Source organism: Alexandromys fortis, unplaced genomic scaffold, assembly GCF_014885135.2.
Source record: "Alexandromys fortis isolate MF-2015 unplaced genomic scaffold, M_Fortis_MF-2015_v1.1 scaffold_349, whole genome shotgun sequence".
Classification (NCBI taxonomy): domain Eukaryota; kingdom Metazoa; phylum Chordata; class Mammalia; order Rodentia; family Cricetidae; genus Alexandromys; species Alexandromys fortis.
The window spans coordinates 278212-304768 of NW_026068216.1; the positions used below are offsets into that span (position 1 = coordinate 278212).

The 26557-nt window shown below is 47.8% G+C and overlaps 1 protein-coding gene across 2 annotated transcripts in view; it reads left to right on the forward strand.

Annotated features, from left to right (window-relative positions):
• Positions 1–26557, forward strand: part of Tbcd (tubulin folding cofactor D) — a 141281-nt gene that overhangs the window by 13185 nt on the left and 101539 nt on the right. For both annotated transcript variants that reach the window (XM_050130438.1, XM_050130439.1), the window contains exons 7-12: positions 2204–2336; positions 18215–18260; positions 20033–20165; positions 22896–23038; positions 24904–24964; positions 25879–25953. In XM_050130438.1, the coding sequence (XP_049986395.1) occupies positions 2204–2336; positions 18215–18260; positions 20033–20165; positions 22896–23038; positions 24904–24964; positions 25879–25953 (591 nt within the window). The remainder of the gene's footprint in view (positions 1–2203; positions 2337–18214; positions 18261–20032; positions 20166–22895; positions 23039–24903; positions 24965–25878; positions 25954–26557) is intronic.

Genomic DNA, 26557 nt, shown 5'->3' on the forward strand with positions numbered 1-26557 from the left:
GCCAAAGAAAAAGATAAAGCAAGGCATATTTCATGAAGAAGGAAATTTGGAACAGAAGTATTAGAAAAATCCTACAGATGAATTCTAGTGACACATATGGTATTTTTGTCTTTTTCAGTGCTGTTATTATTATCATTGTCATTATTATTATTATTAGGTTTTTCGAGACAGTTTTCTGTGTAACAACTCTGACTATCCTGGAATCGGTTTATAGGCCAGGCTGGCCTGGAACTCCCAGAGATCCGCCTGCCTCTGCCTCCCGAGTGCTGGGATTAAAGGTGTGCACCAACACTGCCGGGCTTTCAGTGCTGTTATTAAGTTGAACAAATGTAGCACAGTCTCACAAGGTAGCACCGTACTTTTCTATTTTTTATTTTTAACCACTGGCTGACTGGTGTATGCCGTGTGTCAGGCCTGTGATTGCCTCTGTCATCTCTAATTATGAAAATATGACGAAAGCCTGTTTTGGTATCTGGGTTGCTTTCTGTGGATAGACCCTAAGGGGTGCAAATCTTGGGCCTCTCTTGGGCCCTGGGTGTGCCAGACGGCCTGGAGAATACCTGCTTTGGGCTGGACTGAGTGTGTCTTGTTCATTTTTATTTATTTATTTATTTGTTTGTTTGTTTATCTGAAGCTGAGGACCGAACCCAGGGCCTTGCCTTGCTAGGCAAGCGCTCTACCACTGAGCTAAATCCCCAACCCCCTGTCTTGTTCATTTAAAACATGTAGTTGGTGTCTGTATTGGTTGCACTGCTGCGACTGTAGCCTCACCGCGAGCGAGACACTGAGTAGCTCCGTTCGCTGTGGTGGGAAGTGGCTTATGTGCAGTGCACCAGGAAACAGAGAGTGTCCTGAACTAGAGTCCAGATGGTAACTTTTTTTTTTTTCCAAGACAGGGTTTCTCTGTAGCTTTTGGAGCCTGTGCTGGCCAGAGCTGACAGAGGCCTTTTTTGGTATTTTGTGTTTCCTTACTTTTGTTAAAACTCCTTTTCCCTGCCAAGTGGTGTCTGCAGCAGACAGGAAACAAACACAGAGACCCATAGCCAGGCATTCTGCAGAGGTAGAAACCTCAGAACACTCCATCAAATCAATCACATCAGAAGCAAGGGGATGTGGAAAACTGTAATATCTAGAGGATATTAATTGCAGCACTCAGGAGGCAGAGGCAGGCAGATCTCTGTGAGTTCAAGGCCAGCCTGGTCTACAAGAGCTAGTTCCAGGATCGAAAGACAGAGAGGAAAAGGGAAAAGTTACACCTTTCTGAGTCAGGATCCAGAGAAGCAGCCGACCCAATGGAACCCTGTGGCAGCTTGTAGGCCCTGCATTAGGAAGTGGGAATTCTGGGAAGGAAAGTGCGTTCTGTCTCACTGAAGGATTAATTACTCCTCCCGTCTCCTAAGCATGACCTGCGTAAACCACTTTCCTCTTTCCTTCGGTCCCTGGTCGTTACACTTAATCTCCTCTTAGCTCTATTTCCCCTGATACAGAGCTTTCCCACCTTTCTTGTCAGCTCTCCTTGGCAAGTATCGAGGTTTGTCTGTGAGCCTGTGAGCCTGTTCCCCCTCTGCAGTTTGTCTTCCGGTTTCTTTCTTTGGGGTTACACCTCTGGTCTGCCTTCTCTCTTGGCATCAGCTCTGAGAGGGCAGAACCTTGCTTGTTTTTTTCATTATCAGACCCGTTTAGAGTCACAGAACCAGAGGTCTGGGCTCACATTGTCAGCTGGACGTTGGGTGGAAGGAAACAGGCATGCGTAGCATGAGGTGGAAGTTGGGTGACCCATAAAGGTTGTGGTAGAGAGGTCCTTGGGTTAGATTGGTGGTCGGACGAGGTTTTGGAGGATGTATCTTGAGGTTAAGGGATACACTTGGAAGGAGACGGAGCTGAGAAGTAGGAAGATGTTCCCTGCCACAGTGGGGATAAAGGTGTCCATTGATTTGTGAAGCTGCTGGATGAGTTGGCCCAGGAGGGAAGGCGGGAAGGTGGTGAGGCCTGTGAGTAACTTCGTGAGAGAGCCTGGTGGGAAACCAGCTGCTGGGCCATGATGGTCAGGGCCTTGGTTCGCTAGAGAGAGCACCATGTATGTAGGCAGCTGCTTAGGGGTACAAGGTGACTGGGAGGAAAAGTATGTGGTGGTTGCTGGGATGTGGCTGAGTTCAGCACTGGAGTCCTGTTGAGCTCCTCCTGTGTTTGTGTTCCTCTGCAGGTTTATCGTACGTCCTGATGTCAAGCAGAGAAAGATGGCCAGCTTTCTGGACTGGAGCCTGTGTACCTTGGCCCACTCCTCCTTCCAGACCATCGAGGGGGTCATTGTCATGGACGGGATGCTGCAGGCCCTGGTAAGCACCAGGGACAGCTTGTGGATCTGTGGGACTGTGTTTCCAAACTGATGGTTCATCCCCAAACTGTTGGCTCCAGTGACTCTAGGTTCCAGCGACTGGAGCATGGTGGGGTTTGTTTGCATCACAGAAGTGTGGTTCCATCTTTTGCTGCGGTGTGTTTAGTGTTTGAGGCTGACCAGGAGTGGAGGCTAACAGGAGAAAGCCGATGAAGTGCGCATCACCACTAGGGGGCAGTGGTGTCTGTAGAACTGCAGCCGTGTCCTTGTGGGTTTTGCTTAGTTTCGTTGACTAAGGCAGTCAGTGACGCCAGCCCTTGTGAACGAGGCAGAAGGCTTGAAATCTGATCCTTTTTGAATTAGTGGGTTAATCCGAGGTTTCTAGTATCTGAGTTTAAATACAGAGTCTGGGACCTGTCTCGAGAAGCCCGTTGTGCCTGACCTACTATTGCTGGTCTTCTCTGTATGGCTTTTTAGTACTGACAAGAAGAACGCTCTAGTGTGAAATCCTGTGAACAAGGCTAGGAAGCTCCTGCACCAGTACTCAGGAGGTCACAGACGGACTTCTAAGACTTTGTTTGGTTTTGATGCTCAGTGTTCAGAAGGTCATAGTGCCTCTAATGCTGTTACTAGGGTCAGTGTTTACGAGGTCACAGCGGCTTTCTGAGGCCCCGGTTTTGAGAGTCAGCATTCAGGAGGAGGGCATGGATTGCCCTGAGGGTGGCAGATGATCTGGACTGTAGCTCCAGGGCCAGACCTGTCTTCTTGACTTCCTTTGACTACATAGGGTGAGATTTGAGAGTAGTTCTTGTCCTTGTGTTTGAGGCAGAGGAAACAGGAACCTTTGGGGAAGTTTGAAGGCAACCAGCCATACTGGCATCTTGGGTTTGGCTGTCTGCACACCTTTACACAGGTCCTGAGGCAGGGTGGGAGGTGCTAGGGCCAGGTGCTTGAAACCCTAGGAAGGGGACGTGGACCTGGGGACAGGAAGATGAGTAGAGACTCTCAGGACCCCCTGCATCTTCCTCTGTAGCTGTGTGTCATCCTGGCTGTGGGAGCGAGAAATGCTTGATCTCCTCATTTCCAGCTGTATTGCTGCTGCTTCAGAGGGCTGCCCTTCAAAACACGTAGGAAGGAAACCTGGGAAAACGAGATGTTTATGTCCTGTGCAAATCGAGACGTGATTTGCTTGCTATGAGGACTGGCTCTTCCTTCGTTTTGTTTGTCCACAGAGTTGTGCAGTAACCGCTGTCCCCACTGTCTCTCTTCAGTCTGTCACTCCACACACCACACCACTCCATGGCACCCGTGGTCCCTGACCTGCATGTCTGTGGAGGTGGCTTTTAGTTTACATGTTTAGACTCATGTAGGGTAGGCTTCTTTCACTGAGCACAGTGTCCATAGGTCTGTCTGTCCGTGGTGTGTGTTAGTCCTCCACTCCTTCACTCCTTTCTTGTGGTCAGACAATGTTTCATTATGTGGTTGGTTGTGATTAGTGCTACAGGGAACATAAGAGTTTTCTTTCTGTTTGTGTGTGTGTGTGCGTGTTTAAATTTATGTTTACAATTCTCTTGGGTATGTAGCAGTAATTTTTTCTAATGCGTGTGATAATAGATATTAACTCAGCAGATAGTGTTTCAGCTCGCAGTGTTTTTTTTTCTCTCTCTCTGATAGTGCTGGGTTGTCAGACTAAGACCTTTAAACATGCTAGGCAAGCACTGAACCATCTAGGTTTTCCCAGTCCCTAATAGTTTTTTTTTTTTAGATCATATTTTGTCCTTGAAGTATTTTTTAAAAATTATGGTTGTGGGGCTCAAGAGATGGCTCACTTGCTGCCTTTCCAGGTGGACCTGGTTCAGTGTCCAGTACCCATGTTGGGAGGTGCACAACTCCCTGTAACTAGTTCCCGGAGATCTGATGCCATCTTTTGGCTTCTGTGAGCACTTATACACATGTGCACACACACATAGATCACACACATATACCCATAATTAGAAGTAAAATAAATCTTGAGAAAAATTATGGTTGCCTTCACATGTCAGTTATAGTGTGTACGTACATGCACACATGTGTATTTCTTTTACTATATATATACATATATATTGTGTGTGTGTGTGTAAAAGTTATGGTTGTCTCTTTTGTCATATTAGTGAACTCTGAGGTTCTACCTGTGGCAGATATCTTTGGGATTTGCGAGTACAGATGGATAGCCCATACCTTGGAAGGCTTTGCTCTAGCTGTATGGAGAGGGTTTATTGTGATTTTCATTTTGATTGCAGTAGCGGTTGGTACAAGCAGTGACCTACCCTGAAGGGTAGCGTGAGGAGCGGGGGGGGGGGTGTGTGTGTGTGTGTGTGAAGGATGCGGAGGTCACAGCTGTGTGCCCCCATGATTGATTTATAAATCACGGTTGGTAGTGTGCATTTGTGTCTTAGGTAACTGGTGACGAGGTAGACAGAAATGGTTAATTTGAACGATTTGGATGTAAATAGATTCTTGATATTTTGGCATTAATATTTAAAAACATTTTATTCCTACTTCTGTTTGCTGTGTGTGTGCACAGCATGCGCCACGGTGTGTTTGTGGTGATTCAAGTGCTTTTAATTGTTGAGCTCTCTTTCGAGCCCAACAGCAACAACAGTAATAATAATGATAAAAGATTCCAGAATAACTGTTCGTTATGTCCACCATGTGCTTCCTGGGTTTGAACTCAGTCTTCAGGTTTGATGACCAATTGAGCCATCTCTCTGCTTCCCTGCCCTGCCTGCTGTCATCGTGGTCCCTGTCGTGTATCCATCCCTGTGTCGCCCCCCCCCCCCACCCAGTTTTAACTTCTTTTTGTTTTTGGAAACAAGGTTTCTCTGTGTAGCCCTGGTTGTCCTGGAACTTCCTCTGTAGACCAGGCTGCCCTCAAACTCAGAGATCCACCTGCCTCTGCTTCCTGAGCGATGAGATTAAAGGTATGTACCACCATGCCTGGCTCCCTATGCTTTTTAAAAATGAGGCACGTTTTACTATGTCGCCCCGGTTTGCCTGGAATTTGTAGACCAGGCTGGCTTTGAACTTGTGATACTCCTTCCTCTTCCTCCTGAGTGCTAGGATTCCAGGTGTATGTCAACACCTCTGGCTTGGCATGAGTCTTGTTGAAAAGTTTTAGATCAAGAGAATACAGGAAGGTCTGACAATGTAGCTAGAGTCTGACCTGTCTAGCATGTGTATGTGGCGCACAGGAGGGCAGACATGATTAATCTCAGGGGATTGATTTTAGACTGGCTTTGTTCAGCTCTCTGCATTCTTTCTGGGGTTAGGTGAGAAAGATCTTGCTTTACAGCTCAGGTTAGCTTCAGTCTTGTAAATACAAGGGTTATGTGTACGTATCACTACACCTAGCCAGCACTCTGCATTTCTGAAGGGCTTTGGGATCTATAGCTGACTACTTGCCAGCCTGGCTCAGGAGTTTCTCTGATCTGCCCATGGCAATAGAGATGCAGCTGGCGGGGTAAGTAGGGGCTGTAAGACTCCAACGGGAGGTGGGATAACCTGCTGGGCTCTAACCGAAGGTTCGCTGGAGGTCCTGCCAGAGTGATCACCTGTTTCTTGTCTCTGTGTGGCTCCCAAGTTTTCTTTTTTTTTTTTTTTTAAAGATTTATTTTTTTTTATGTATACAACTTTCTGCCTCCACCCGCCAGAGGAGGGCACCAGATCTCTTTACAGATGGTTTTGGAGCCACCATGTGGTTGCTGGGAATTGAACTCAGGACCTCTGGAAGAGCAGACAGTGCTCTTAACCACTGAGCCATCTCGCCAAGTTTTCTGTTTCTCCTTTCTTATTTGGGACGTGCATCGAGCATTAGATTGCGCTCAGATACTGGAGGCCCAGTTGCTGTTCATTCCTTGCCAGTTATGCCAGTGGGTTGAGATTCCTTTTAGTGACTTAAGCCAGTTAGACGTGTGTGCCTTTTATTCGAACATCTTCAAATTCCAGTGTTGAGGGAGAGAAATTCTCTCTTTCCTTCCTCCCAAGGTGTAAAAAGGGTTCCCAGAGGCTTAGAAAAGTTGTCTCCTGCTCCCCCACCCCCAGCTGGGTGTGTTGGCAGGGAGGGGAAGATGAGACCCAAATCTCTGCTGTTGGGGCAGGGTGCCGTGGTGGTTTGGCATCCGCACCTCTGCTCTATCTAGAGAGATTTGCCCTGAGGATGGTGAGCAATTGTCTGACGCAGACACCTGAAATCCCGGGAAGTGGACGAATGAAACCGTGGATCAGCAGCCATGGTGGTCTCTCGCCTTGGGCTCGCAGTGCCTGACTCGGCCTCCCAGAAGCCCAAAGTCCTGCTCCTTGGGGCAGCGGCATCTCCCCGGTCTCCCACTCAGCTTTCTTTTCTCATTTGGAGGGTCACTTGGGTCTGGTCTGGCTCCAGGGCAGGAGGAAGTTACACTTAGTGGGTGGAGCAGTTTCACCATGGGCTTGTCAGACCTGAAGGCAGAGGGCTGGGTGTCCTGTGCATGATGAAACTTGCAGGTGTATTGTGCTTCAGGATTGCATGTTTCCTTTGATGCACTTGGCTTCGTTTTTATCCACCTGTTCATTAGTGTGGGTTAGGCGAAACAGGTGAACCCTGAACAAGTCACATCGAAACTAGGATTGATTTTATTTCCCTCGAAGCATAGCCCTCTTGCCGCGTCGATTCTTAACTCCTGTAGGACCGAAACAAGAGCGACTTCACTTCTCTGGAGGGCCCCTTTACTCTGGAGTATTTATAATATAAGTACTTATAAGAACATTTGAGAATGGAAAGCATAATTTAAATAAAATTAAAAATGTATTTGTGGGTTTCCCTCAGATTCGGAGTTTCTAACTGCTGTGGCTTCTCTGCTTTTCCTGCGGTGGCCATGATAGTGTAGGAACTTCTGCTCCCAAACACAGGCTGCTGGCAGGAAACGTCCTGCCTGTGTTGATTGGTGGCAGGAGATGCTCTTTTGTTTACCATCTGTTAGTACTGTATCTCTCCTTCACAGTGAAGTTTTCTTATTTTTCCTATTTTTAAATTCTTTAAAAGTTTTCCAGGCACAGTGGCACAGGCCACCACTCAGCTCTGCGCTGAGGCAGGTGGATCTCTGAGTTTGAGGCCAGCCAGGTCTACCCAGAGAGTTCAAGGGTGGCCAGGGCTACACCGAGAAACAGCCTCGAAAAACAAAAAACAAAACAAAGAACAAATAAAATTCAAGGTTTATTTTATTATTGTCTAAAGGTAGAATTCTTACTACAATATGGTTTGGGGGTATAGCTCAGTAACTTGTTTAGCTAGCATTCTTGAAGCCCTGGGTTTTTTTTTACTCAGAACTGAAAAAAACAAAACAAAACAAAAAACCCACAAAATTCTACCCAAACCCAGCAACCTCACAAACTGTAGTATTAAAACTCACGAAAGTACAGGAGGCCAGCCTGGTCTGCAGAGCCACTTCTAGGACAACCAAGGTTACTACATAAAGAAACCCTGTCCCAAAAAACCAAAACAAACCAAAAAAAAAAAAAAAAACCAAAAAAAAAAAAAAACCCCTCAAGAAAGCCGAGGGCACCAGGATCTACAGGCCCATCCCAGGCTTCTACATGGCAGCCACCAGTAGACATGGTGTCTTTTCTCACATGTGGTTGTGGTTTCCAGGATGAAAGAGGTCAGGTACCTGGGTACAAGTGACTGTTGACTGGATTGCCTGCGTGGACAGGCATGAGGGACCAGTGTCCTGGACTTGGCTCTGCCTGGGCCTTCAGTCGCCTGACCAAGCTGTCCTGGCCGTGGCCTCTCAATAGGCTTTAGCTGTTTTTGATTTCATCTCTGCTAGTGGCCTGAGGCATAGGTGTGGTACTTGGCTCTATCTTGCCTTTGAACTGTGTGGAGACTGGTCGGTACCCGGCATGCTCTTTAGACAGAACTTAGCCTATTATGACTTTATGGACTTTGGCTTCTCTTTGGGGGACTTCTGGTGTCTGGAGATGCTCAGTATGCAAAGGGCAGAGTGTCTGGATGGTTCTGCCTTGATGTTCAGGGTAGCTTTTCTTTTTGTTCTATTTATTTTTATGTATTTTGTGGGTGTGGTGTGTGTGACATAGCACTCACGTGGAGGCCAACTTGCAGAAAGAATTCTCTCCTTTCGTCGTAAGAATCCCAGGAATTGAACGCAGTCCTGACAGCAGCAAGGGCCTTTTCCCACTGAGCCATCTTGCTCGCCCCCAAAGTCGGATTTTGGGTGGAGAAAACATGTGACAGTGTGGGGATTGAGCACTGAGTGCTGCGTGTCTGTAAATTCAAGGGAATAAGTTCCTGCGTTAGGCTTTGAGTAGACGGAGCAGCACGTTCTCGCTCTATCTAATTTCTTGTAGCTCAGCGTTTTACATAGGTGAGCCCCGTAGGAACATGTCCGTACATGCCGGCAGTGCAGGGGAGGGACTTTGTAGGTCACAGGCCTCATCCTCCTTATTCCTGTGCTGGTGTGAGCTGGGTTAGTGCTGGAGGCTGAGGAGCTGGTGCACCCCACACCCCCCTTTAGCCTTGGCTGTGACTTCTGTGGCAGGCCATTTGAACACTTCACAACTCCACCCGCCTCTCTCCTCTCACCTGGCCCGTGGACAGATGTTGATATCTGGTTGCCCATACTTTCCTTGGCCTTCCTTCTCAAAGCTTCCCTCAGGCCTTGGCTGTTGACACCCCATCTCTGCTTTGCCCTTGGTCCCTGTTTCCTGCTCTCTGTCCTTGTTTAGAGCCCTCATTCTGTGGGTGCACTTGAGACACCTCTGGAGTCACAATCTCACCTCATGCCTGTTGTCCGCCTTAGCCTTGTGAATGTGGAAGCCTGACGGTGGTGGTAGAGGTGTTGGCGGCGGTGGTGGTGGTGGTGGTGGGTGTATGAGAGAGGAAGAGAGACAGAGACTCAGAGACTGAGACTGTCTCTGCCTGTGTCTTCCATGCCTGCTGTGTTGTTTGGTTCTCTCGTCTCCTTTGTCTTGTCCAGAGCATCACCTGGCTTTCCAGCCACCCCTCCATGATGCCTTAGTCCCACCCCACACGTCTCATCCTGTCGTGTGGCTCCTTAGCCTGTTTTGACCTCACTCAAGCCTATCCTGTCTGCTGTGCCCAAGCAGCACAAGTCTTTATCTTCTGATAGTAGGGCAAGCCATCCTACTTTAAGTAGTTCCACGGGGCCTTTGTTGCAATTTATGTAAAATAGTCTCACACTAGCCCAGAATGGAGTATAACAAAAGCTTATTTAATAGGGGGCGAATTCACAGAAAGATTAGTGATCGCAGTCCTCTGCGTGCGCTGGGAACTGGAACCGAATCCAGTAACCAAACAGTGTTGAAATTAGTATAGTTTCTACGTGATCGTTTCAGTTCTGGGCGACTGGGAAGCAGATGAGCAGTCACTGCTCACAGGCCCATACTATCATCCTGTCTGTTGGGGTCTCTGAAGTTGTGTGCTGTTCCACGGTCAAGGCAGCTTTCTCTGTATGCAGTAGGCCGCCCCTCGAGGGACTAGGGAGCGAGACACTTCAGAAGGAAGATCTGCCAAGGACAGGTTGGGGTCTTCCTGCCGTCTGTGCACAGAGGACGGCGGCATGTCATCAGTACGCCGAGTGTTCCAAGTTGGGCACCCGGCACCGTCCTCATGCTTGTGTGTGGACTGGTTAGCTCAGGTGATGAAGTCTTGAGCGTCTGTATGGCTGCTGGCCAATGTCTGTTCATTGGAGAAGCTGGGTCCTTTGTGGCCAGTGGGTTGGCCAGCCCTCTGTGGCTGAAGGTCATGCTCTTGCTGTGGGACAACAAAATGTCTGTATCAGCTCCCTGAAATTGTTCTCTCTGTATCCTCTTTCAAAACTTTTGGGCAGTCGACACTTTGTCCTGACAGTGTACAGATTGTCTGTCCTTTGGACTAGGTCATTCTAGTGGCTTAGCCCCGCCAGACAAGCCTTCTCTCCCAACACCTCCCCGCTGTTTTGTTTAATGACAGAAGATATAGGATCTCTGCATTCTGTGCTGTGTTCTGAGGAGTCATTGGAGGGCTCTTGACATAGAGTTCTTGTAGAATCCAGGCTTGCTTTGAGCTAACTCACCCCCCTAACTCCAGCTCTGGACCGACGGGATTGTAGACATGTGCCACAGCGCCCTTCTTGATCAGTCTGAGTCCTCTCAGGCAGAGGCATCGCTGGTTCCTGTTGGCTTTGCGGGCACTGTGTGTACCGCTGCCCCCCCTTCCGTGTGTCATGTCTTTGTGGTACCGCCTCAGCCTTTCCTTGCCTGTGCTTCTTTCCTTCCTCCTTTTCTCTCACTTCCACCTGGGGCCAGTACTGACCTGGCCTGCATCAGGGAAGTTTGGGCTTTGGTCTCTGACTTCAGGTGCCTCCGCCATACTGGGCATTCCTCCAGGTGCCCATGGCTCCTGCCTTTGAGCCTGGAAAGCTCCGTGGTGGTGGGCTACCCTCAGTCCTGGGCTTTCTGTGGGAGGACTGCTACCACACTCTGCCACATCCCTCAGGTATTGAGGAATGGTTATTTTTACTTAAAAAGCACTAGAAATTGAAATAAGGACAATAACACAGACTTGAGGGGTTGGCGTTATCCGCCCTTAACATTGGCCCATTTTCCTATTGTCTAAGGTCCTTCCTATTGGTGAGTTTTCTTTTCAGATCATGGAGGTTGCAGTGAGTAATTGTGTTTTTGTTGCTGGGAAGAACTGATTCTCCAGAACTGGCTGTGCTGGTACCTGCTTGTCTGAGGCAGGACGATCATGAGTTTGAGGTCATCCGGCTGTATAGGGAGATTCTGTCTCATATAAATGAGCAAACAAACCCGAACTTGATGTTTTAGCTTTCACTTTCTGAAATTCTTCTGTTAACGGGATAATTTCTTTCAGTTATGTGTTAGAAGAGGGGGCTTTGTTTCTCTAGTAAGGAAACAAAGTAAGTAATCTTGTCTCTGGGATATGGTCAGACCTGAAACTGCCCAGCGGGTAGTTTATATCCTGAGAATTTGGGCTGATCCCATAGTTCAGAAGTCACCCAGAGGCACTGCCATCTAGGGAACCATCAAACCAGAAATGTCCAGGGCATCCATGGGACCCCTCAAAGAGCTGCGGCTGTGAGGGAAGACATGGTAGGAAATACCGTCTCTTATTCTAATGAGCTATTTATTCCCATCATTGACATTCAGTTTCAGCAGTCTGCCTATTGGGCAGGTGATGCCTCTGGCTAGGATGGTGCTTCTGGGGCTGGGTCCTGCCCTGTATCTGAGCACCCCCTTTCTAATGTACTGTTCTTCTTGGGGTAGACAGTCCTTCAAGCCGTTACCCATCTTTGTTTTTATAAGCCAGTTGATGTGCTAGGCCTCCGTTTTCTAGACTCTACTTTGTGGAAAGAGTTTCTTCCCCCCTAGTGCTGGAAGAAGGGCCTTCAGGGTGACCTGTTCTTATGCCTTTGCGTTGGCGGAGAGGCAGAGAGGGTAGGTCCTCTGGCTTAGACAAGGACCTGACTTGGGTGCTCAGCCTGGAGTTGCTTGTATGGGTTTTGGCGACTTCCTGTGTGACGTGTTTAAAAGCACCTTCTAATTCTAGCATCACTGGGTTGCTAAGCTTTTCATGATGGAGAGCTTTCTTAGTGTTAGATCGTTGTCTGCCCCGCGCCTTGTCCCGTCTGTGAGGTGGTCTGGGCACAGCAGCGCCCTTCTGAGAGACCAGTGAAGTGCTCGTGGTAACCTGCTACCCTAATGCTGTGCTTTGAGTTCAGTCTAGTGCTCGTCAGTGTTCCCAAGGTTCCAGATTGGTGAGCTTCTCAGAGACCTTGCATTTTCTGTGACAGTGCAGGGACCTTTCTCCAAGGGCCTGGGGTGGAGTTGTTTTTCTTGGCTTGAATTTGGCAGTGCCTTCAGGGAGCCTCAAACCAGCACCTCTTGCTTGGCAGCAGGGTGAACTTGCTTCTGTGTGGCTCTTCAGCCTGTGATTTACAGGGCTTGGAGAACATGCCCCAGGGAGGGGAAGCTAGCTTGGGTGGGGAGCAGTAGAAAGGTGCGGTGGTGGTTTAGGATGATTACTGGGAAACTCGTTTCGTTTGCACCTTGCACCGAGCTAGTTTCTAGAACAACAAAAACAGACGTGGTTGCTCCTCCTGCGTTGAGAGGTGTTTTTTCCCAAACTGTTGGTGGTATAATTGCCTTGGTGCTGCCTATGCTTTTCAGAAAAGCAGGTGGCTCTATGTTAGTTCCGATTTTATGTATCCTCAAAAGAGAGGCGTGTGTATGAATCAGTGCAAGGGCTCAAGTTCCTCTGAAGCCGAGAGTCATTCTCCCCAGGGCAGGGCAAGCACTGATCAACATTGGAAAGGTTGAAGTACTGTGAAAAAAAAAATTTTTTTAAATGAAGTATAGCCCATGCTGGCTGTGAACTTGTGGCCCTCGTCTCTTGCTCCAGCCTCCTAAGTGTTGTGGAGATGCCTTTTATATGAAAAATCAAAATCCCATATTCATTTTTCCGTTCATTTTCCTGGGTTGCCCCCACTCCCACCCCCAGGACAGCTCTGGCTGTCCTGGAGCTCACTCTGTGTAGTTGGTTATTTTATTTTATTTTTTTTTGAATTTTCAAGACAGGGTTTCTCTGTAGCTTTTTTGGTTCCTGTCCTGGAACTAGCTCTTGTAGACCAGGCTGGCCTTGAACTCACAGAGATCCTCCTGCCTCTGCCTTCTGAGTGCTGGGATTAAAGGCGTGCGCCACCACCGCCCGGCTAGTTGGTTATTTTTATTCTTTGCCCTTTGGGTGCCCATCACCCAACTCCAAATAAATACATGGAGGCTTATTCTTGCTTATGGATGCTTGGCCTTAGTTTGACTTGTTTCTAGCCTGCTTTTCTTAACTTAGATTATCCCATCTACCTTTTGTCTCTGAACTTTACCTTTCTCTATTTTATATACGTTTCTTTCCTTCTTACTCCATGGCTGTCTCTCATTCTCAGTAATGAGTCTGTGTTCATCAATATCACTGCAAAAGAAGCTTCCTTGTCCATAGCAGCCGGCAGTGCAATGGATCATGACTTCTGCATGATTTGTGGACATCAACGTAGTTTCCAACGACAGCTTGGATCATGGACATCAGCCTGTTCCTTCCTCCGTGGGCAGCATGGATCATGATGTCAGCACGGTGTCCAGCAGAAGCACCGATCATGGATGTTACATAGTCTGGGACCAGGACCTTTGAGAGCTCCAGGCTGCTATGCATCTCTCTACTCTTGGTGCCAGCCACCCTGCCGGGACCCTAAGCACCGTCATGTTTGCAATCTGTGGGTAGCGCTGCAGCTCCGTTTTTTTCCTGCCCTCAGCAGGGTGAGCAGTGGCGTCTGTGGCAGCGGCTTGAGCAGCGGCAGCGGGACACTGGCCTAGTGATGGGGTGAGGCTGGTCAGTGGTGGCCCTAACCTGCCGCTGCCTGAGGACTAACCCTGCTTCATAATGACATGTTCCTATACATGTGACTGCTGGTGTGTCTCTGGTTCTCCTTCACCTTGCTACTTGCCTCTCTGTTCGGTATTACATTAATCAAATTAAACTGTATTACATTAATCAAATCATTTAATATTATTAAATTTAATATTAAAATATTAAATTATAAATTATGTGTATATGTTTGTATGAGAATTTGTCATGTGAGTACAATGCTTATGGAGGCCCCAAAAGGCTGTTAGACCCCTGGAGTTACAGGTGGTTTTAAGCTAGCTGATGTGGGTGTTGGGAACTGAACTTGGGTCCTCTGGAAGAGCAGTACATACTTTTAACTGCTGACCTATCTCTCCAGTCACCACAGCTGCCTTTTATAAGGTTGAGAAGACTCCTCCTCCTTTACAATTTATTGAGTTTTCATCAGGAAACTAATCGTGTATTTTTATTTGTTGTTATGTTAATTTGCTATATAGTACATTAATGGATTACTGGATATTAAACTAGCCATGCATTCCTTGCCCATGAAGGATAAACCCCATTTGGTCATGGTGTAAAGTCCTTGTAGAATGCCTTTGGAGTCAGTTTGCTAACGTCCATTCAAGGGTTTTTATATCTGTATTCCATGGCTGTTGGTTGTAGTTTTCTGTTGTAATCTTGGCTATGTATTGGGGTAACAGTGACCTCATACAGCCAGCTGGCAAGCATTTCCTCAGAGTTTGTGCAGGGTGGTATTTTTTTCCATGAATGTTAGCTAGAATTCAGTAATGAAGTCACTAATTTTCCTACTAGGATTTTATTTGTGGGAGGATTCTAAACCACAAACTCCATTCTTTACATGATATAGTTCTACTCCAAGTTTTTACTTATTTTGTTTTCTTAGAAAAATTCCATATATGTATGAACGTTCTGCCTGCTTGTCTGTATGTGCACCACATGCATGCAGTACCCATGGAGGCCAGAAGGGCATTGGATCCTCTGGAACTGGAATAATTTCAGGTGGTTGTAGGCAGTCATGTGGGTACTGAGAACTGAACTTTGGTCCTTTGCAAGAGCAGCAAGTGCGTTTAACTGCTGAGCCTTCCCTTGAGGGCTAAGTTTTGTCTCTCTCTCTCTCTCTCTCTCTCTCTCTCTCTCTCTCTCTCTCTCTCTCTCTCTCTCTCTCTCTTTTCTCTGAAGATTTTGGAGCCTGTCCTGGAACTAGCTCTTGTAGACCAGGCTGGCCTCCAACTCACAGGGATCTGCCTGCTTCTGCCTCCTGAGTGCTGGGATCAGAGCTGTGCACCACCACCGCCAGGCTAAAAGTTTCTATTTTTTGACCTATGCTAATTTCTTTTGAGGTCTTTGCCCGAAAGGTCATGACAATCCTTTGCCATCCTTTTGAAGTCACTGCCCTTTGACTTTCTCATGCTCCTTATTCTGGACATCGATCTACTTTTGTGTGTGTGTGTGTGTGTGTGTGTGTGTGTGTTGGCCTGTGAGTCCAGGTCTTAATTATGGAAGGCAAGTGCATCTACTACTGAGCTACACCCTCTGAACTTCTGCTCACACACACCCAGCAGTTCTGATTTCAGTGTGCTTCAGAAGTATAGGCGCTTTGAGGTCCATGATGCTTTAAGTGTGGTTGCCATTGTCTGTTTTATGGCTGTGGCCTGTGCTCCTGGCTGCTTTCTGGACAGGCACAAAGCCTTACATGGACTCTGTGGACTTTTTTTTTTTTTTTTTTAAATATTTATTTATTTTATTATGTATACAATATTCTGCAGGCCAGAAGAGGGCACCAGACCTCATTACAGATGGTTGTGAGCCACCATGTGGTTGCTGGGAATTGAACTCAGGACCTTTGGAAGAGCAGGCAATGCTCTTAACCTCTGAGCCATCTCTCCAGCCCCCTCTGTGGACTTTTTAAAAGTGAAAAGGGTCTCACTTCTGTATTATCCCCATGTGATTTATGATCTGGGCCTGAACTGTGTGAGTTCCCAATTTGCAGACCTGGGCTGGCTTTTATGTGCTGTGAGATAGAGGGTGGACAGGTGGGCAGCAGGGTGCGGTCAGCCTCTGTCCCAGATGGTGGTCGGGTGGCCAGCAGGGCCATGCTCTTCCCTTGTTTACTCCTGGTGCCAGACCCGCTCCAGAGTTACAGTGTACAGTGCTTGTGTTGTGTCCAGTTGTGTGTGGCGGCCGAGTGCGGCAGGTATAGAGAGTGGGAACGTGCAGGGCCCTAGGGTCCACTGGCAGGTTCCTTCTGGCCTGCCCAAACTAAAGCTTTCCCTTGGTGACACCTCCCTGAGGCCTCTCAGGTTCTAAGCTGTGACATGGTGTTTCAGAGGTGACAGTTAAGGGCCCGAGTCCCGGGTTGCCATTCATTTGCTCTGAGTGTGTTGAAGAGATGCTGCCTGTGGTTGTTGGGTCTCTAGAGAAAAATGAAGTTAGGGGACTTGTGTCATGGACTGGCATTGAGCTGGTGGAAAGAGCTGAAGAAGACAATGTGGCTTCTGCTAAGGGGTTGTGACTGCCAGCATTTTGAATCTGTGGTTGGTTGGTCTCAGTTCCCAGGTGGGAGCTGAAGGAGCTGGGTTGCCTTTCCCCACTCACTGAGCATAGAGGCACAGTTTGTGCTGCAGGACCCTTGTGTGGACAGATTTTAGAGTTTGTGCCTTGTGATGCCCCAGCTTTCAGGTGAGACTCCCTCCCCATTGTCACTACCTGTTCTGCTTGAGCAGCTTCACAGTCTGGGGAGTCAACAAGCATCAGACTTCTCTGGGTTCTATTAATAGCACTGGGTGGAGCTGGGACTTGACATCAGGACCTGGATTTTATGTTTTAATGTGTGTGTTTGTGTGGATGCTTATACATATGTGTGTGTATGTGCTTATACATGTGTGTCTAATTGTGTGTATGTGTTTGTGTGGATGCTTATATGTGTTATGTATGTAATGTTTGTGTATACCTGTGAGGACCAGCAGGAAGGGTCCAATGCAGATGGCTAGACACTGATTGGACCTGATTTTGATTTTGGTGCATGTATATATGTGTTGTATATATGTTGTATATATGTGTTGCTATATGCCATTACGTGGGTTTATGCCTTTTAAAATGCTTATAGACTTGTGTGTCTACATGTGTTTATGCTCATGTTTTATTTGCCTGTTTGTTTTTTGAAACAGGGTTCTTCCTGTGTAGCTCTGGATACCTTGGAACTTGCTGTGTAGACCAGGGTGGCTGCGAGTTGATGGTGATCCTCTTGTCTCTGTCTCTCAAGTGCTAGGATTATAGACATGAACCACATGTCTGCTTGTGTTTATGGTTTGCATGTGTGTAAATGTGTGGAATCAGTGTGGCACCAGTGCTCTGGTGAAAGAGAATTCTAGCGAGGACCAGTGTTTCAGTGAGGGTCAGTGTTCTTAAAAAAAAAAAAAAAAACTATTCGTGTGTGCGGTGTGTGTGCGTGTGTATTTGGTGCATGCTTGACATGATGTGTGTGTAGAAGTCAGGAACAGATTCCAGGAGATCAGGATCAATGTTCTAACTGAAGGGTCAGTGTTCTGGTAAGCACCAGTAATCTAGCAAGTATGCTAGAGAGAAGGACTTAGTTCTAGTGAAGTCAAATAGTTGTCTGCTGCTGCCCTCCAAATCTAGCACTGTGTACAGAGTCTGCAGGCTGTGTGGCTGCCGTCACAGGGAGGGTGAGTTGGGAGGTGCTAGATCCAGTGGTAAGCTGTGGCAGAGGGTTGAAGACTTCTGTGGAAGGCGAGGAGGGCGGAACCCTCCTGGGTTGGCTAAGGTGGTGAGAGAGGAGGGAAGACTTCCGTGGCTTCTCACCTTGGTGTGGATCCTCTGGTCTACAGCTCTGAATTTGTACACAGATGACAATGATGAGACTTTGCACCTCTCTGTAGTTCAGTCTGTACGTACTGCAGGTTAGGATCAGAGCCCCTTGGAGGACTATGAGCAGACCTGTTGGAGGATTCCTTTTCTATACTTCCCTCTATCAGGGACTGACTTTCTTCACCTGGTGTTAGGTGGGCTTTTCTGTCCTGCCAGCCAGTTCCCAAATAACCACACAGAGACTTCTTATGAATTATCCAATAACTAAGGCTTGTTATTAGCTAACTACATTAGCCCATATTTCTTAATCTGTGCTCGGCCATGTGGCTCATTGTAGACTTTGTCCTCTTCTTCCTAGTGTCTTCTTAGTCCGGTTCTCCTTCCTAACCAACCTTATCCTGTGCAGCTATAGGCCAGTCAGCTTCTTTAGTAAACCAGTCACAGTGACATATATTCACCTGGTATAAAGGAGTATTCTACAAGTGTATGCTCAGCAAACATTCTGGAAGATGTAATGAGTTTGTTCTGATAACTTGTGTACATTTTAAACTTAGAAATGTATTTAAAGTATATTATTTTTTCAGGCTCAAATATTTAAGCATGGAAAACGTGAAGATTGTCTACCCTATGGTAAGATTAATTTAAAGAACAATATAAATATACTGCTCTGAGTTTGTGTGCTTCTGTGAGACAGTGTATATAACAGTGTATGTGTGTATTTAACAGTGTGTGTGTGTATATATATAACAGTATTGTAACAGAATAAACATACTGCTGTGAGTTTGTGTCCTTCTGTGACACAGTGTATATAACAGTGTGTGTGTATATATATATATATATATAACAGTATATATATAAAACAGTATTGTAACAGTACATATAACAGTATTGTAACAGAATAAACATACTGCTGTGGGTTTGTGTCCTTCCGTGACACTTTTGCTCAAGCATGAACCTGTAGCTTTGTATATTTGGACACTGTCAGTTCTTTGACTTTCTGGTTTTTGTTTCTTAATATAACTATGATAATAGGAAATTGCTAGAGGCTCTGTAGTGAAGAGCTGGGTTTTGCAATGCTCCAAGTGCCCTGACTTAATCGTGCCCTGGTCATAGTAGACTTGGTCCTACTATGGGACCTGGGACTGTATAGCTGCTTTGTTTTCCTGTGTCACCGTCCCCCATTGCTTCACCCCCCCCCCATATCATCTTAGCCTCTTCCTGTGAGTCATTCCTTATAATACTCATTGCTCTGTCCCTCTCACCCTCACCGTTTCATTTCTCCTTCATCTCCCTCCCCATTGCCCCCTCCTCACTACACCCTCCCCTTCACCCCTCCCTGTTATTCCCTCTCCATCAGTCATCACCTCATCCCCTCCCCCCACCCCCTCATTCCCTCTCCCCATCCCCTCATCCCTATCCCCTCCCCCATCCCCTCTCCCCATCCCTTCCTCTATCCCCTCCCCCATCCCCTCTCCCCATCCCCTCATCCGCCCCTTCCATCCTCCCATCTCCCACTCCATTGGCCTCACCTTCCCTCCTCACTCATTCCTTTGGTTCACCACCACCCTCTTTCCTGGCCTCTCACTTCCGATCCCCATCACTCCATCCCCTTCTCATTGCTTCAGCTCGTCCCTCTTTCCTGCCACCCATTTCTCCATTGTATCCTCTCTTTCCCTGGTCTTGTCCCAATCCCTCCCATCACTCCAATATGTCATTCCTTCTCCTTCCTCCTCCCCTGTCCTTTCATTCCCCTCCCCGTGCTCCCTCCTCTTCATCACGTCATCTTTTGTTACCCATCCATTCTCTCATCGTCCTCATCCTCCCTGCCTGTGGCCTCACACCCTTTCCCCGTCCCCTCACCCCTTCCTCACTTCTCTTGTCACCCGGTCCATCTCAGAGACCTAGCCCTGTGCTTCTATCCTAGGCTTTAGTTTTGTCTGTAGAATGCAATTATCATATTCCGCTCCACCTTAGTTCCCTGGATGGCCTATGCATCCCAGGGTCTCGTGTAAGAGCTCGTCCTATTATGCTCCCTTGGGGCTCAGTGTCCTGCCTCAGCATTGCCTCCATTCTAGCGTAGTGCTGAATGAGCACTCCTTGAATAAAGCAAACCCTAGAAGCACTGGTAAATTTGAATTGGCCTTCTTTTGCCCACGCTTGTGCCCCAGTGTCCCTCGGGCCCTGCATGATTGCTTGCAGCAAGATGGCTTCTCCTACGCTCTGGGCCTTTTCTACTTTTTGTTCCATGGTTAGGACAATGAAGAGGCTTCACTCTAGCATTCTGGTCAGATAACTTGGGAAGAACGAGGTCTTGCTCAGGGCTTCAGTGTGAATGGGGATTGACCCATTTCAGGGGTGCATGCCGCCTCCTGCTGCATTGAGTTGCATGTTCTCATCTGCAGCCAACACTGTGCTCCAGTGCCTTGATGGATGCAGACTCCCCGAGAGCAACCAGACCTTGCTGAGGAAGCTTGGCGTGAAGCTCGTCCAGAGGCTGGGGCTGACTTTCCTGAAGCCGAGGGTGGCCACATGGAGGTAAGTTAGGCCTGTGACCTTGTTTTTATCTCAAGAGGAGAGGGCTGTGTGGGCTGAACAGCAAACGTCTTCTGCTTTGGTTTCCCCTTTGGTGTCTGAGTGTTTCTGGTTTTGAAGGAATAGTTTGTCTTTTGGCTATTTTCTGACTCAGTATCTTCAGCAGAATAGCGGAAGCTAGAATGGTAATGGGAGAAGCTTGCTCTGCCTTTCCCTGAGGTACTGCTCAGGTGTACCTCCAAGGTGTTGGTTTGGGCTCTTGGGATCTTGGGGGAAAGCTTTCTGGTCAGTCACCTCTCAGAGAAAACTTGGCTCACTTTGGAAGGTTTGTTCAGAAATAAAAGTGTCTTTTCTTGCTGGTAGATGTAACGTCTTCTAATACCTCACAGCATATTGTTTGTGTGTGTGTGTGTGTGTGTGTGTGTGTGTGGTGTTTATTTTGGAGACAGGCTTATTCTGTAGCCCAGGCTAGCCTGGAGTCACACTCCTCTTTAATCTTCTGAGTACTGGGATCCTAGGCTTGTGCCATCCTGTCTAGAAGGTGCTGGCGCTGTTGCTATTACCATTATTGAATGCGAGCGTTCTACCACCGAGCTGCACACAGTTACCAATGTGTGTGATTTGAGAAAAGTTATATAAGTTTCGTTAAAACTTCTTCTAAAAGTGTAGTGAATTTCAGAGAATATGTTGGGCTTTAGAGATGTCTAACTGAAGTATCCTCACGTGTTAGTGTGCACTTCACTCTCAGGCTGAGTGCAGGCCACATTCTAGTGATCTAAGGTGTGAGTCTGCAGACTCAGGAGGAGCCTGTGACCTAGCCAGAGGCTGGCAGGTGGGCGAGGCAGCCTTCTGTTTTGCCCAGGCTGTCAGCTGATTGGACAAGACTCACCTGTGCTAGAGCTGGTCCGTGTGTCCAGAAGTGTCCTCAGAGACATACCAGATGTGTTCAGTTAATGCTCACAGCTACTAAGAAGCTTAATTTAAGAAAATGATTCAATATTACCATTATTTGTCTCTATTTTTGCACACCTAATAATGTCGTTATTAATAGAATTAGGTTTTGCTGGGCTTGGTGGCACACTCAAAACCCTAGCACTCTGTGAGGTAGGAGGAAAGCTTACGGCTGGCCTGCTGTACATGCTGAATTCCAGGCCTGCCAGAGCTACGTAGTAAGACTCTGTCGCTTAAAAAAAAAAAAAAAAAAAAAAAACCAAACCAGACCAAAATATGATCTGGTGTTTGTTTTGTTTTGTTTGAGATGGAGCCTGTATATGTAGCCCCAACCCTGTCTGTCCTGGAACTTGCTTTGTAGGCCAGTCTGTCCTCAAACACAGAGATCCTTCCGAGTGCTGGGATCAAAGGAGTGAGCCACCAAGTCTGACTAATGATTGGATTTCAAGGTCACCCTCTTGCTATTTGTTTTCTCTTGCCTTTTTCTCTTTTATTTCTCCCTCCCCACTTGTGCAGGGAAAGGGTCTTCTGTAACGGAGACTGACTGACCTTGAATTTGCTATTTTGATGACCTTGATTTCCTGGGTTTTTTTTCTGTCTCAGTCTGTCAAGGGCTGGGATTGCAGGCATGAACTACTGTGACCAGTTCCTCGTTCTATCTCTCTCTCTTTTGAGGTTCTTGTTATATCTCCTAGCACTACTCTCTAAAGGCTTTTTTCCCAGTGCAGATGGTGAAGTTTGGTCTTCAGAGGCCGTGGCGTGCTGGGTGGATCCACTTCCTGTCTTGTGTTGGCTTTAGTTTTGTTAGTTTATTTCAGTTCTTCTCTTCTGTACACAGGTTTTCCTTAAGTGAGAGCTGGAACTTCTGGTCTTCTCTGGACCCGATAGCCAGTGTCCCTAAGATCCCCTGAGTGCTGAGAACTCTGTGGAGCTTTCCCCTGATCTTCTCTCTGGGTCCTGTCCTGTCCTTGCTCACTGTGGGAATGACCGAGGACCTGAGGGAGATTGTGTGTGAGTTTTGTGTTCATTCTCGCAGCTCGTGCCTGTCTAGTGACCTGCGCAGCACTGTGCTGTGTGTTTGCTGCAGTCTTGGCAGTGCCTGTGAGGCGGAGGTAAAGGTGGGTGCACAGCTGCGATTCTGTGTTGGGGAGGAGAGCACCCTGTAATACTATCTCGGCCCAAGTGGGTCTCAGAGATTCAGACAATTCTCTTTGGAGGTGGGCTTTGATTACTCTGGTATGCCGACTCTTAGCAGGGAGTTGCTTGGTCAGGGCCAGACAGATGATGGTTGAGTGGTGTCCATGAACCACATTATTGTTGGTTCCCTTTTGCTTGTTCCCCAGGCAACTGGGAGATCTGTTCAGAGCTGCACTTGGCGCATAGGTAAGGAGTGGGCCCTGTGGCCTGGGCTGAGGTCTGAGGCCAGAATGTCAAACAGCTGGAGAAGGCAGCCATTTGCTTGTGAGCAAGGGTGAGGACCTGATGTCTTTCATGTGTAGCCTGTGGCGAGGCCTTGCCATTGCCTTCTGCCTTCAGACTTTGTTGTGGATGGCTCTTGAGAATTAGGGCATGTGTCTGCTCTAGGTTGACTTTCTTTGAGGCTTGTCCTGATAGTATTATATCAGTAGTCTTCTTTCTCCCCCAGTCTGTATGGTGTGTGAGAGTTTTTCAGGCCTCTTGTATGGTTTTGAGGGATGCTAAGTTGATGACTTCACTTACCAGACAGCTTGCTTTTAGGGTCAGGCTGTGCCTACCAGCCTGAGATGATTTTGCTCTGCACAGGTATCAGCGTGGCTCTCGGTCTTTGGCTGCCAACCTGCAGCTCAGTGCCCCGGGTAAGAGTGAGCAGAAGCCACTGTCCGATAGCTTAACTTCTGATGGCGATGAAGACTATGATGTTCCAGAGGGGGTGGAGAGCGTGATAGGTAAGTGGAGCCACAGTGTGTGTCACGCACGCCTCATCTACAGCATGTCTGTGCTTTTCTTCTCTGTTTACCCTCCCCTTCCCTTCCTCACCTAGCGTATGGTCCCTGACTGACCTCCCCATGGACACTCGCTCTTGCAGCACCAGCTTCCCTCTGTCCCTTCACCCCTCCACACTGCCTTCGTACACCTGACCCCTAAGTTGCTCTCCCTGGTTGTCTTCAGGGAATCAGGGTTCCCAGGAAAACAGACTTGGAACGTGGAACTCATGTCTCCAACCTTTATCCTCTTGTCTTGTCCGAGCACGCTTTTCATCATCTCAGACTACTGTAGGCCTCCACACTTATCAGGAATCTTGACCCAGGGTTCCCAGTCCCCCCTTTACTGTGCCCAGCCTCAGGTTCATCACTATCTCCTCACTCTCCCTTCCTTACTACGGATGCTGGATGGAGTGGATCCTCAGCTTCTACTTCCTGGGTGGATCCTGGCAGGAGGTACAGAACCATGTGATCATCTCCCTTGCTGTGTTCTGTCCATTCATTCTTCAGGACAGTTTTCCCCAGACTTGTCTATCCCTGCTGTCTGTATCGTCTCCTTGACCTCCATAGTGGTGTTTCTGCAGCCAGCACTCACACATATTTGGTCTTTTCTGGGACGACCCCTTCCTCCTTAGGATTCTCTTCCCTGGTTGCTGCGTCACAACACCTGTCCTGAGTCCCTCTAAACCACCTTGAACTCAGTAGACGCAGGATGAGTTCTCTTGCTCCTCTGTTATTGCCTGCTTATCTGCCTTAGGCATGTTGCTTCATGCTCTGCTCTCCCAAAGACCACCCAGCCTGCTGATTGGTTTCTTCCCACCCCCGACCGGTAGCTATCTTCTGGGGTTTGCCCTCTGACCAGTGTTTGGACCATACTGGGCTTGTAGGGCTGTGTGACCTAGAATAGCCTTCAGACTGCCTCTGGGCTAGTCCCCAAAGACCTCATCTTCCCTTGTGGGAGCCTTCCCAGATGTCTCGGGTTTCTTTTGACCTCTCTGGCTCACTGAGGCCTTTACCTGAGGAGGCAGCTTGCTCCTTGCTGATTGTTGTTAGGAAGTGACAGCAATGCCCTCTTCTGTGGTTGTTTAAAAGCAGGGAAGAAGTGTTTTCATTGTAACTAAAATGAAGGCTCAGGATTGGAGAGAGAGCTCAGCTCTCAGAACACTTGCTGGTTTGGTTCCTAGTGCCTACAAGATGGCTCACAATCATCTGTTACTTTAGCTCCAGGGGATCAGACCCCCTCTTGACTTCTGCAGGCACCAGGCATGCACATTGTGCATATACATACAGACAATACGCTCATGTATTACAACATTTAAAATAAAACCAAGACCTGTTGGGCGTGCAAGATGGCTCAGTGGGTAAAGGGAAAATCAGGTTTGATTCCTGGAACTTGAGTGGTGGAGGGAGAGAACCAGCTCTGGTCTCTCTACATTCAGGCAGTAGCATGCCACGTCACACCCATCCTTCATCTAATGTGAAAAACACAGCAAACAATTCAGACTCTTACTTTTTAGAGAAACGGTCTCACCGTTTAGCCCTAACTGGCCTGGAACTCTGTATAGACCAGGCTGGCTTTGAATTCAAGAGATCTGCCTGCCTTGGCCTCCTGAGTGCTAGGCTTTCCAAACTGATTTCCTCCTTCCTCAGCTTGCCAAGTGCTGAGATTACAGGCATGGGTAACCCACGGCTGGCTAACATTAAGATTCTCAGCACAATTTGCACAGTGTATGCTTTGGAGTAGAGTGCAGGATTGGTGGAGTAGTTTGCATACAAGAAGAGGACGAAGGTTTTGTGTGGGCTGATGGTGTGTGTCCTGCTTCTTGCAGAGCAGCTGCTCACTGGGCTGAAGGACAAGGACACCGTGGTGCGGTGGTCTGCAGCCAAAGGGTACGTATAGAAGCCGGGTGGGGGCCGGCGCTGAGTGCCAGTGGTGAGGGGCCGGTGTGTCCAAGCCGGTGTTCCTTAAAACCTTGCATGGGCTTTGAGAGTTGTAAATAGTTTGTAGGTTTTCAAATGGTAGAACTATTGTTTTATATGCTGTACATTGAAAGGTAATTACTGGCTGGGCATGGAATTCCAGCATTTGGGAGGCAGAGGCAGGCAGATTGCTGTGAGTTCAAAGCCAGCCGGATCTATGTAGGAAGTTCCAGGGCTGCCAGAGCTACATCGTGAGACCCTGTCTCAAAAACCCAAACATTTAAAGAAAAATTCTGAGGTTAAATTTAAGCTCCCTGAAGTGGTGTGAGGCCAATATTACTAATAGTTGGTTCCTATAAGTTACATGTTAGGTTGTTGAAGAGATTCTGTGTGGTAAAAATAGAGTGAGGCAGGGCTGTGTCCCGCTCACAGGTTCCCCTGACATCACAGATAGGAAGCTCTCCCCTGAAGGGGGCTGCCCTGGGAATCTATGTCCATAGCAGATGTTCTTGGCCTGAAGTCTGTCCGGCTGGGAGGGATAGACAAACACACAGTGAGCACGCTAGGAGGAGCCTTCCCCTGGGCCTGACTTCAGGTCTCTGCTTTCCTCTGTGCAGACCTGGACTAGCCTTTGGTGGAAATGGGACAGTGTATAGGGGAGAGGGCCTAGGTTGGCTTTTGCAGCTGTCTGGTATCTGGGGCTGTTATCAGTGATGAGTTCAGTGTCTGTATTACTCTGGGGAGAGGTGACCACACTCCCGGTTCACATGCCCAAAGAGTCACGTGCCCTGTCCTTGGCATTGTTGCTGAGCAGTATTTGAGGCTTGCCGTCCTCTGGGGAATGGTCGTGTATATAGCAGATAAACTCTTGCTTTTCTTTTCAGGATTGGTAGAATGGCTGGAAGGCTTCCCAGAGAGCTGGCAGACGATGTGGTGGGGTCTGTGTTGGACTGCTTCAGGTAGGTCATTCCTTGTAGCTGTCTGCTCTTGTGGACTAGAGTATTTTCTTTCAATTGAGCTGTTTGTTAGAACCCCAAAGCCTATTTTTCCCTCTTCAGGTTAAACTTGAAAGCTTAAGTTATCCGATACGTTGTTCTTTTCAGCACCATTATGTATCTTAAACCTTTAGAAAGAAATGACGCTAGTGTTGAACCCATGGGAATGTAGGTCTTCATCTTCAAGTGTGGGTTTTGCATTTGTACTGCGGATGGGCAGAGCTTCATAGAATGAGGGAACGTTCTGAATCTATAGGCCTCATGTCGCTACTAGCCAGAGTGGACACTAAGACCCTTGAGTGTCTGAGGCCTGGAGTTGCATTGTAATGGATTGGCCTCTCAGGACATTCCGGGTGTGTGGGCGCATGGCCCGTGTGTAATGTGGCTTATTAGGTGGGTGTGATCCTTGGGTCACAGACTGGCACTGTGTGCTCATAGACAGAGGCATCGGTTTTGCTTCCTTCCTAATGATTACTATTCCTGGTGTGATGGTTTCTTCCTGGGCTTTAGAAGTAGAGAGTTGAGCAGGGGCATATGCCTGTCCAGACACTCCTTTTTCATGGCCCCT